Below are 12,142 nucleotides of genomic sequence, written 5' to 3'. Positions count from 1 at the left end.
AATGCCAAAGACTTGGACATAGATGTGGGGAAAAAGCAGTGAAGAAATGGATACCAAAACAAATGGAAAGAAAGGAGCCAGAACAAGTGCACAAGCCATATAACATGAAAATCCTTGTAAGTACTACTAGTAATGATCTTTCTACCGTGACTATTGGAACTGAGCCTGATATTTCAAGTCACCCTGCTGAGAAAGAAAAAGAAGAGTGGACTGTAGTCACGAAGAAAGGAAGAGATAGGGGAAAAAGTCATGCTCAACCTGAACAAACTAAACATGGAATTGATTGGAGGACACTAGGGGTAGGCAAAGCCATAGTGTTCCAAGAACATGTCCCATGATTTTAGCTTGGAATGTGAGGGGGATTAACAAATTAAGAAAGGTAAGAGAGATTAGCTCCCGTCTCTGAAACCTAAACCCTAGCATTGCCATCCTAATTGAAACTAGGGTGAAAAGTAGAAAAGCAGATCAGATTAGGAACAAGCTTAAATTGTGTGGTAATTATGTTGACAATTATGAGAAACATTAAAACGGATGGATATGGATTTTTTGGAACCCGAAGGTTATTCAGGTTCAGAAGCACCCATGTACAGATCAAATGATACACTGCAAAGTCGACGACTTAACTGGGACATATATGTATTGGTTGATATTAATTTATGCTCACAACCAGCTTGATAATAGGAAGAGACCGTGGACAAATTTATCAGATATTCACAAACACCAAACTGGACCTTGGATGTTACTAAGAGACTTCAACAATGTTTTAAAAAGTAATGATAGAATTGGTGGCAGGAAGGTGACTGAAGCTGAACATAGGGACCTAACAAACCTTATGGAGGATACATGGTTGCATGAAATGGACAGCAAGGGTCAACACTTTACTTGGTCAAATAACCAAAGTGAAAATGCAATTTATTTAAGAATAGACAACCTGCTTTGGAATACTGATTGGTTCCAGCAAAGTCTGGATTGCACTCTAACTGTAATGCATCCGAGTGTCTCAGACCATGCACTTATTTGTCTGGAAAAAAGGAGGGAGAATAGAAAAGGAAGAAAAGTAAACTTCAAGTTCACAAATTACATTACTGATTTGGATCTTTTTTTGGAAAATGTCAACAACAGCTGGAAGAAACCCTTATATGGAAGCCCTATGAAAATCATCTAGAAGAAACTGCAAAGGTTGCAGTCAGTCATTAGGAATATGGCCAAACCTTTGGCAGATATAAAAAGAAAAATAACTCAGGCTAGGAGTGATCTTGAGCAATATCACAGGGAACTGATGACAATAGAATGGACCCTACAACTATTAATAAGGTTAGACAGTGTAGAGATGAATTAGTGGGCTGGCAAGAGGTTGAGGAAAGTATCTTAAGGCATATATTTAAACTGAAATGGCTTCGATTGGGGGATGGGAAAAACAAATATTTCCATGCCACATAAAATCTAGACAAATCTCTAATAGTATTTATTCCCTGCAAAAGGAGGATGAGACTATCTTAAAAAACCATGATGACATTGAAGAAGAGGTTCTTACATTCTATAGGAAACTCATGGGAACTGCAGATGAGGTGAGAAATGGCATAGATGTATCAGCTATGAAGGAAGGGCCTCAGCTTAATAATGACCAAAGAGTGAATTTGATTGTCCCTGTAACTGAACAAGAAGTAGTGAATGCTTTGAATAGTATTGATGACATGAAGGCCCCATGAATAGACAGGTATGGAGCTTACTTTTTCAAGAAAGCATGGACTATTGTGAAAACAGATATAATGAGAGCTGTTGATGACTTCTTTGTGAATGACAAGTTGTTCAAGCCTGCAAACCGCACTCTTATTACACTGATTCCAAAAAGCAAATAAGCTAAAATGATAAAGGAGTATAAACCCATTTCATGTTGCAGTACCTTATACAAAATTATTTCAAAAATCATTACTATCAGGATGGGAAGGGTGCTGAATACTATTGTGGGACAAAATCAAGCTGCATTCATCCCTGGCCAGGTTATACATAACCATATTTTACTTACCTATAAATTGATGAGGGGATACAGTCGGCATGGAGGTACGCCTAGATGCATGGTGCAAATGGACATACAAAAGGCTATGATATAATTGACTGACGGGCTATGGAACATGTGCTTACTGAAATTGGATTTCCTCGAACTTTTGTGAACTGGATTATATTGGCAGTTACTTCTGTGACGTATCAGTTTAACATAAATGACACATACACAAAGACTATGGAAGGAAGGCATGGATTGCGGCAGGGTGACCCTGTGTCTCCTTTATTGTTCGTAATTATGATGGAATACCTCAATAAATGCTTCAAGAGGTTGAAAAACAATCCAAATTTTAACTTTCACTCAAAATGTGAAAAGTTAAATATCACAAACTTATGTTTTGCAAACGACTTATTGTTGTTTGCACGGGGTGACGTGGAATTCGTAAGGCTGATGATGACTGCATATAATGTATTTTCTCTCTCAACAAGGCTGAAGTTTAACCCTGCTAAATGTTGTATCTTCTTTGGGGGCGTGAACCAAATAGTCAGAAACGATATAAAGAATCTTACTGGTTTTGCTGAAGGAAATCTTCCTTTCTGCTACCTCGGGATTCCTATGTCTAGCAAACGTCTGAGTGCTCAAGCTTATGACAACTTAATCGATAAAATCATGGGTAAAATCAACCATTGGAACTCGAGATTCCTGTTTTACGCAGGCATGTTACTACTCGTAAAAAGCTTGACTTTTGCACTAACGAACTACTGGATGCAATGTTTGCCGATCCCCAATGTGTGATTCACAAAATTAATGTTGCGTGTCGCGTATTCTTGTAGACCGGTAAAACAGGGAACAACCGCAAAAGCCCGGTTGCATGGGGCACGATTAGTAAGCCTAAAAAGAATTGAGGACTGAATATAATTGACCTTGATATGTAGAATACAGTAACTCTGCTTAAGCTCTTATGGAATCTTAGTGGTAAAGCTGACAGTTTATGGGAAAGGTGGATTCACACGTATTATGTTAAAATTAAAAACATCATGGATATTGGAATGACTACAAATGCTTAATGGATTGTAAAGGCAATATTGAATCAAAGGGACTGTGTTAGAGGTAGAAGTTGGTGAGGGGATATGCTGCATCAGGACATATTCAAAATGAGCAAGATTTACAAGGAATTGCTAATAGATGTGCCAAAAGTTCCTTGGAAATCGTTGTTCTATTGAAACTTAGCTCGACCAAGGGCGAAAATCAACCTCTGGTTGTCGTGTAATGAGCGCATTGCTACGAAATCAAGGTTGTATTGCTTCAAGATGATTGACAACCCCATATGCTATTTTTGTTCAGAGGAATAAACTCAGTCTCATTTGCTTTTTGATTGTGTGGAAACTAAAGGTATTTGGATGAAGGTGCTTGAGTGGTTACAAATCCAACACATATCTAGGGGATGGACTCAAGAAATGAAATGGATTATTCAAAATAGAAAGGGTAAAGGGGCTCATGCGAAAATCCTCAAACTTGCAGCAACGGAAAACATATACGAGATATGGAGGTATATGAATGATAAGTGTTTTGAAACCAAGATAAATGCACATAAAACTTACGACACAATTATATACACTATTGTTTATAAAGGTTGGGATAATAGGAAATTACGACCGTACGTAGCTAAGCTAATGCTTTAGGTCTTTTGTTTCTCTTGTTTTTTTTGAATTAATCAAAATTATTCTTGATTAAAAAAAATACATTTAAAAAAAATAAATTAAGATAAAACGTAATTTTTGATTGAGTCATTGAAAAGATAAAGATAAACAAGGAATCAATTTTCAATTTAATATATAACGCACCACACAATATAGAAACAGTTCATATTCGTCTTCTGCTAGGGTTTCATATTCCTCCTTCATTCCCTTCCCAATCCCACTCGAAAATCTTCTTCTCCGTCTCAATGAAGCCAGGTTTCATCTGATTCCGTTTCACCTTCGCGTTCTCTTTATTCACAGTAATCTCTTTTCCCTAATTCGTTTACCAATTATAATGAATCCAATCTTCATTGTTCAAAACCTTCGCGTCTTCGGTCCCGGCTTGAATCCCTTTGCACCTTATTGTTTGGCCAATCACTCCCGCCAGTCTCGTTAATTCTCTTCGTACTGTAACCTATACGCTTCTGTTTTGAAAACCCTTTCTGTCGGATTTGATTTCTTCCCGAAAATCATGTAAATTCGGAGTCTTTTTCTAATTCTGCGTTTTTTTAGGGTTTTAGTTCGAACTGTGGTAACTCGGTTAAGTATATTAATCTGATTGTATAAGAATCAAAATCACGTTGGAAAACTAGGGTTTTGGTGTTTTTTTCTTTGTTTTTCTATTTGTATTGTTTTGATTATCATAATTGCTGTGGCTGCGTTGATTGCCGAGAGAGACATGCTTGAAGAGCGGCCGATTTCGTTGAGACAAAGTCCTTCGAGAAGGAGGTTGTTGAGGCCGGGGGTTGACACTGATGATCGGGGTTGGACCTCACTTCATGTTTATGCGCGGAAAGGTGATATCAAACTGGTAAGGTTTTTTTCTCTTAAAAGTTTTTAATCAGCATTTGTGTGCATTTTTATTGCTAATTAACTGTATTTAATTAGTAACATTTTTTTTATCTAATCACATGATTGAATATGAATGTTTTATTGTATGGGTAAGTTCAATTTTGAACTGCACAAATTTAAGCACGCCTTTACTTAAGTTTATTGGGTAACGTGAGGCTACTTAGTTTGTTGGTTAATTGAATTTGAATTACATGTGCATGTTGTGAAGGAATTGGATTTGGAGGCATCAGTTTCGTGATTGGAGGCTTTTGTTTTCCATTAACATCCACCTTTGTTTGTAGATTGAGGGGTGCTTTTTAACATTTTGTTACAATTTTCTTATATTTGTCTTTCCTTTTTAACAATGCTCCAAGTAAAAAATGACCTTGATTGGTGAAGATTGTGAGGCTTTATTAACAAAAACCCCAATCCTAGTTCCAATCCACCTAAACTCACTGTGATTATCAGTTCTCTAACAGCGAATCTGCTTCATATACCAGATATAGGGCGAGTCAACTTTCAAAAATGGATTTTATAAAAATGTTTTTTTAAATATTGCAAGTTTTTTTATATTCGTTTTTTCAAAATTAAAAGATTAATTTTGACATCCTATAACATAAACGTACATCATTGAAGATCAAAACACAATTGAAATCGCAATGTTTTCAAAAAGATGTATCTCAAAAATAATTTTTATGAAAAACTATTTGAAATAACTTTAAAATTAAGTGATTTTTTGAAATTTTGATATCCAAAAAAAGTTTTAATGAAATACACCTAAAATAACATTTTAAGAATAACTTTTCAAATTAAATTTTAATTTGAAACTTTCATGAAAAGTTTCTTTGTAATTTTTTTTACACAAAAATATGCAACACAAAAAATCATTCAAGAAAAAAGCCAAAACAAATGCCCCATAGGCTGCTTTAAAATGAGGTTTTTTGCTCATAGTATTGAGTTAACTCTTTTATCCTTTTTCAAAAGGGTAGTTGATAATTAATTCACTAAGGTTTTTATTCGTTATTATAGTATCATTGAAAAGATTAGTTTTGGCATTTTCTTGGTTAATAAATATGGGATTTAGGTGTACAGCATTAGCATAGATCTCAAATTTTTATCAAATAATCCAGCACTATGAAATGAGGTTCAATTATGAATTCTAAAAAACTTAGGGGCTCTGCTCAGAGGAAATTATAGACGAATCTAACGCAAAGGTAAGATTGTTCCTAGGTTGGATTTGAGTATGGCAAATAATGTGCAAAACAGTTAGGGTATGGCAGTATCACAATGAATGTGCAAAACAGTTCTACAATGTACTATATGAATGGCAAATAACTCATGATTGAAAGTCACCGAGTAGAGTGGAACAATTGGAAGGAACCATTTATAGCTTATTGATGGTGGATAGCTATTACTAGAGTAGGGGCTTGGTATGCCAAACATTGTGCAAAACAGTTCGAGCTGGTGCTATATGAAGGGCCAAGTAACGTTTGTTTTAAAGCCATTAAGTATAGGAAAGCATTGAGAGGGCTTGTAGTCTTGTTGAACTCCCGAGTCGGCTCGCTGAATCAGATGAGTTAGCACTTTTTTCATGCTTGAGCAAGCTGACTTGTCCATAAAATTGTTGAAGAAGATCGGGTGTGCTACCTTGCAAAATTGTGGGAACACCGTGCCTTCCGATTCTGAAGGGATGAGAGAAATGACCACATTAGAGCTGGGTTGGGTTTCATGCCCTGTTTTGCCAAACAAATTCCTATATTTGTAAAACCCATGTTTATGCTTGGGAAACATACGACTAAATGAAACCCAATGTTTTATCTTTGGAATTGTGGAACACATGCTTTGTTAAAACTGCACCGTTTCAATTATTTCACTATTTGACCAGAGCAAAACCATGTTACATCGTTTTGAAACCGCTTGCAGCTCCACTAAATCCTTCCTCTCTTTCATTTGCACTAACATTATATCAAATCTTCTCTTTTGAATCTTAATCTTTATGTTGAGTTATTTGTCATGATTATTAGTATGGTTATGATTTTAGATGTTACTATCATATATTTAGTATCACGATCCTTCTGAGTTATAGTCCTTTGTTTTGGTAGGATCTTACGACGTGTTACGATTCTTAGTTATAGCCCTTTGTTTTGGTAGGATCTTACGACGCGTTATGATTCTGAGTTATTATCTATTACCTCATCCCGATCCTAATCTGAGTTATTTGTTTTACAACATTGAGTAGGTTCATGGTCAGTTGTTATGACTAATATCTAAAGGGTGAATGGGGGTTGGTGAATTTGTTAAAGTAGCGGGTATTCTCCTGACTAGAAATGCGACTCTGATTTGTTTGATCTGTAATATTTACATTTGTTTGGTGTCAGGTTGTCCAAGTCAAAGCCACTACTTGCCAAGCAGTTCATCTTTAGATTACAATAGTGTAGATGGTAGATTATGATGGACAACAAGTTTGTTTGATGTGTTCCCGTGATTGGGATGATCCATAGATGGTTGCAATTAGTTAGAAAGTTACATAGTCTTGTTCAAATGGACATAACATTATTTTTTTGTATAAAAGGCTCTACAGGGCCCTTACAGAAGGTGCCCCTTACAGAAGGTGCCTGGAATGGTTAGGGCAATGTTAACCAATGAGGTTGGTGGTCTTATGATTAGTTGGCAAAGTTCTGGTTGTGTAAACAACCATCATCATGTCAATGAATCTAAGAAGTATTTTTTTTAATGCAACAATGGATGTTTGCTTGCCATTGACTTGCCCTGAATTCCCAATGCATTTGGGGGCTGAAACTTTGCACTGGTCACCCTTTACGCCTTAATTGTTGTCATTTCAAAATATTTAAACCTTTTGCCACTAATTTTTGCAGTGCTTTGAATATATCTCCTCACATAGTTGTTGATGATTCATGAACTGTTTGATTATTTATGATTCACCGTTCCTTCAAAAATACAAATTTATCATATTTGGAACGGAAAGGAGAGCATCTGCTTATAGTTTTTTTTTTTGTACAGGTGAAAAAGCTTCTCAACCAAGGAATGGATGTTAATGTGACTGCATGGGGCCCTAAATCTAAAGGCGTGACCCCTCTCCACCTTGCTGCCGAAGGTGGTCACCTCGGAGTGATGGATGAACTGCTTGAGCGTGGTGCCAATATTGATGCTAGAACTAAGGGTGCTTGTGGCTGTAAGATTAGACTTCAACACTAACATATTTGTCTACATTCAAAGTTTGAATTTTCATATTCATGATTTTGTTCTCTCCTTAAACCAGGGACACCGCTCCACATTGCAGCAAAAGAGAGGAATAGGGATGCTGTGAAATTCTTGGTAGAGAATGGAGCATTCTTGCCTCCAGATATGAATGATAGCAGATTTAATCCTCCCCTTCATTACTGCCCAGGACTTGAATGGGCCTATGAGGAAATGAAGCGACTCCGTCAGGAAGAATATTCTCAGGGGGAGACATCTTGCAGCTCTGAAGGTTAATTTGCTTTCTAGTGATTCGGTTGATGTTTGATTCACCCCTATGAATAAATGTAGAACTGATATAAACATCTTTATTATGCATGAGTTGCATTAAGTATGGGGGATGTGTTACTATTTTAGTGTAAGACTGTCTGTGTTGTCTTCTATTCATCATGTCTGCACACTATATGCTTTGTTATTAGCTGTGGAAGTATCATTATTATGAAGTGTTATCTTGCTTAGAACAATGTTACAGTCTTTCAATGTTAAGGCATGTTTGGTTTTGAGAAATTATTTGACAGAAGTTTTTCTGATTTCACTTATTTTTTTTTTAAATATTTGTAATCCTTAAAACAAGCTAAATCTTTTACAAGATAAAAGAATCTAGTATGCCAGCTAGCACGATTTATTTTGGAAAAGTTTTGAACGTTTTCAATACAAAAACTTTTATTTTGAAATGTTTAACATGTGCCCTCCTAAGTAAACATCATTCAAAATATATTGAAGATTACCCCAAGGTGCAATGGATTTCTAGGTCTTTATAGTACGTAATTTGTTGGACGAGTTTGTTTTAATTAAAAAAAGATTTTCTCTTTGTATTCTCAAAATATTAATAGATTTTCTCTTAGTAGTTTTTTAAATTTCATTTTATTTCTAAGTTAAAGGACAAATTTTGATCTTATGTAATATATTATTCTCTCCATTTTTTTTAAATGTCAATTAAAAAAAATTATTTTTTTTAATTATCGTTTGTAAAGTTGGAGGTAATACTAATTATATTTTTATCAAAATTATTTATAAGTAATTATTATGGATTAAAAAAAAATATTATTAAAATAATAATAATGATTAGTTATTTTGATAGATATAAAATGTTAAAAAATACACTTAAAAAAAACAATGCGAATATAAGTTTTTTAAGAAGAGAGAAGGATGTGATGCAAACATAATTTTTTAAAAAGTTTAAGTTTTTGAAGTATATTATTGTAAAATGATATATTTTAATTGGATGATCGTGTAAAGGTATAATTTTTTTTAATTATTAAATCCTTTTAAAAAATGTTTTTTAGAATAACTTTTATAAAAAACTATTTTAATAACTTTAAATTTGAGTGTTTTTCTATTTTAAAAATTTGAAATAAAAGAATAAAATATTTAAGTTAATATTTTAAGAAAAAAATAGACCAATTATTTATTTATTTATTTTAAAAAAATATTTTAAACAAAAATATATAATATTATAAATATTATTAAAAAAAAATTAAAACAAAATGATCCGTTATATGGTGTCATGAATTGATTTTTAGTGAATTGTTTTGTAAATTGACTTTATTAAAAAATGTGTAAATTTATTTAGAGATTAATTACTACCTTAATTCATCACCATCATTTATTTAAGTTATTTCCTAAATAATTAAATGAAAAATTAAACTTCTCCTAGCATTCTATTAACTTGTAAATTTCCTTTATACTATGAGTGATTTTAATTAAATTTATTTGTTTATACTTATGTAAAAATATTGAATACTCTCCCCGTCTCACAATAGACGTAGTCTTTGAGATTTTTATATCTTTTAAAACAATAATTAATTGGGTTGACTAAAATAACCTTATTAATAATATGTAGTGGAGTAGTTACATAATTTAAAATATAATAAATAAAGATAAATTAGTGAAAAGAAATAATAAATAAAGGTAAATTAGTGAAAAGAAATAATTTGAGACAAATAAAAATACGAAATATGACATCTATTGTGAGATGGAGGGAATAGTAAATTTTGATATTAAAATTATATTTAAATATAAAAATTATAAATTATAACTTTAAAAATTAGATATTGATTGAAGTATTTTAAATCTTATCTCATTGATATTCTCCTATCTCACAATATGTATCTTCTTTGAGATTTTTATACTTTTAAAGATAATGATCAAATGTGTTGATTTCAATGATAAAACAAGTCATATTTACTAAAATAATCTTATTAATAATAAGTAGTGAGATAGTTACATAAATTAAAATACAATAAATAAGGATAAGTTAGTGAAAAAAATAAATAAATATCATATTGGTATTTTAAAGAGACAAATAAAAATAGAAAATATAACACCTATTATAAAACATATGATATAACCAAAGTATAGAAAAGAAAAGGAAAAGACATAAACTAAATTAGGAGTGTAAGATTCAAAATAATGATCCAATGAATCTTTAATTTAATTCAAAACAATTAAATTTATTTGTTTTGTTTAATGAGTGAATCTAAATAATAAAACCAAAATTCTATTAATTTGAGTATTGGATTTTTGCTATTTAAATCTAGAGGTGAGAATATGTTAGGTCAGACAAGACTTTAGAAGACTTGAATCTGACCTACGATAAAATTTTAAGGTCTGAGCCTATTCTATAGTCTATTATATGTTTTTTGTTTTGGTTTAATCTGATTAGGGGTGCTCAAAACTGAACCAGCCCAATAGAATGTTGAAGGGTAATTCATTATTTTAGTATTTTGCCTACGTGAGATTATTATTTGTGTATATATAGTACTACAACTGTCAATAATTGTATCCATTGAGTATTGTAGTGCAATGTGTATGCAACCATTTTGTTGTAACCATTTTAGCAGAGTAGTGAAAGTTTGTTATTCTCCATTCTCTCTCCCTCTTCTTCCATCTTCATCTTCTTCATCTTGTGCACACATAATTGGTATCTAGAGTTCCGGTTCAGATCACAGGGAAACACGAGTGAACGGTGAGACGTTGTGTGATTGATTTTGTTTCTTGAGTTCATGTTGAACTTTTGATTGGAATCGTAACAGAATCACATTTCTTGATTCTGCGGGATTGAAAAACACTAGTGTTTGGTGAGATATGAGTGATTTGCACAAGATTGAAGATGAACAAAAACAGTAATATGAGTTTTAAGCTTCCAGTGTTCGATGTCAAGAACTAGAATCGATGGATGATTCAAATGTGTGTGTTGTTTGGCGCTCAAGATGTTCTTCATCTCATTAACAACAGTTACGTTCAAGTTTCACTCCCGGCAAATGCAATAGATGCACATAGAAATGCTCAACATGATCTGAGGAAGAATGATCAGAAGGCGTTGTTCTACATCCATCAATGTGTGGATGTGAATGTGTTTGAGAAAACCGATGATTTGACGATGACGGAGGTTGCGTGGGACACACTGGTACGATGCTACGACGGTGATACATTAGTGAAAAAGGTAAATCTTCAGTCTCTACGTAAGCAGTATGAGAATCTCAGCATGAAGAATAATAAGAAGGTACCTGACTACATCTCTAGAGTGATTCTGATCACAAATGAGATAAATTCGTGTGGAGAAACTCTCCTCGAAGAAAGTATTTGCAATATGAACTAAACCAAACCGAACCACATTATGTTACAACTCAAACCTCACTTAACCCGCATCTAACCCAAACTCAAACCCATTCTTCCTTAGCCTTATGATAACAAATGATTTTCTATTCCTCACACTTAGGGCTTCAATTTGTACTTTGTAGTACACAATATTATTTTGTTATTTGAGTTCTTTTCTTATTTGGTGTTGAAATGGTATTGTAACTTGTAGTTATTGACATTGTTATTTGTTATTTGGTAATGGATGAATGACTCAACACAATGTTATGTTGTCCTTTATATTTACGTATTTCCCAATAAACATCTTGTAAAAAATGAACCAATAGAACCAACCAAAATCAGATTCGTTTAGTTTGGTTCAATTTTATTTCTAAAAGGCAACATAACCAAATCAAATTGTACGTTTTTTTCTCTTGCGGTTCAAACAACTTTTATTGTCAAAACCACACAAACCGTGTTGCGAACACTCGTAGATCTGACTTTAAATTTTATTTAAAAGTCCGTTTCACATTAGGACTTTTAAATAGTCTATTTTTACCTTTTTTTAAATAGACTACACAACCTTTTATATATTATTTAATCTATTTTATAATTGATATGCATATATAGGTCACCCTATCAAACTTTCATACGCTTCTTCTAATAGTCTAAATTTGACCTATTTAATTAAATAGACTTTAAAAAAAAGCATATCCTTTTTATAAAATAGGAA

The 12,142-nt window shown here is 33.0% G+C and overlaps 2 protein-coding genes across 2 annotated transcripts; both read left to right on the top strand.

Annotated features, from left to right (window-relative positions):
• Nucleotides 1–2,125: 2,125 nt before the first annotated feature.
• Nucleotides 2,126–3,069, top strand: LOC127123515 (uncharacterized). The gene is made up of 2 exons (XM_051053726.1): nt 2,126–2,731; nt 2,938–3,069. The coding sequence occupies exons 1-2, from the start codon at nt 2,126–2,128 to the stop codon at nt 3,067–3,069; spliced, it is 738 nt and encodes a 245-aa protein (XP_050909683.1).
• Nucleotides 3,070–3,827: 758 nt separating this feature from the next.
• LOC127119876 (phytochrome-interacting ankyrin-repeat protein 1) lies at nt 3,828–8,337 on the top strand. Its single transcript, XM_051050236.1, has 3 exons — nt 3,828–4,552; nt 7,594–7,765; nt 7,853–8,337. Exons 1-3 carry the CDS (start codon nt 4,421–4,423, stop codon nt 8,065–8,067), a joined length of 519 nt encoding a protein of 172 aa, XP_050906193.1. The 5' UTR covers nt 3,828–4,420; the 3' UTR covers nt 8,068–8,337.
• The last annotated feature ends 3,805 nt before the right edge of the window (nt 8,338–12,142 follow it).

This window comes from Lathyrus oleraceus, chromosome 2 (genome assembly GCF_024323335.1).
Source record: "Lathyrus oleraceus cultivar Zhongwan6 chromosome 2, CAAS_Psat_ZW6_1.0, whole genome shotgun sequence".
Lineage (NCBI taxonomy): Eukaryota > Viridiplantae > Streptophyta > Magnoliopsida > Fabales > Fabaceae > Lathyrus > Lathyrus oleraceus.
Note: the sequence above shows the minus strand (reverse complement) of the source record. Positions and strands in the feature narration are given on the sequence as shown.

Coding starts and splice junctions, on each gene's coding strand:
- LOC127119876 (XM_051050236.1), top strand. CDS start 4,421: ATGCTTGAAGAGCGGCCGATTTCGTTGAGACAAAGTCCTTCGAGAAGG. Junction 4,553..7,593: donor GGAAAGGTGATATCAAACTG/GTAAGGTTTTTT, acceptor TTTTTTGTACAG/GTGAAAAAGCTTCTCAACCA. Junction 7,766..7,852: donor AACTAAGGGTGCTTGTGGCT/GTAAGATTAGAC, acceptor TCCTTAAACCAG/GGACACCGCTCCACATTGCA.
- LOC127123515 (XM_051053726.1), top strand. CDS start 2,126: ATGGAACATGTGCTTACTGAAATTGGATTTCCTCGAACTTTTGTGAAC. Junction 2,732..2,937: donor ACGCAGGCATGTTACTACTC/GTAAAAAGCTTG, acceptor CTTGATATGTAG/AATACAGTAACTCTGCTTAA.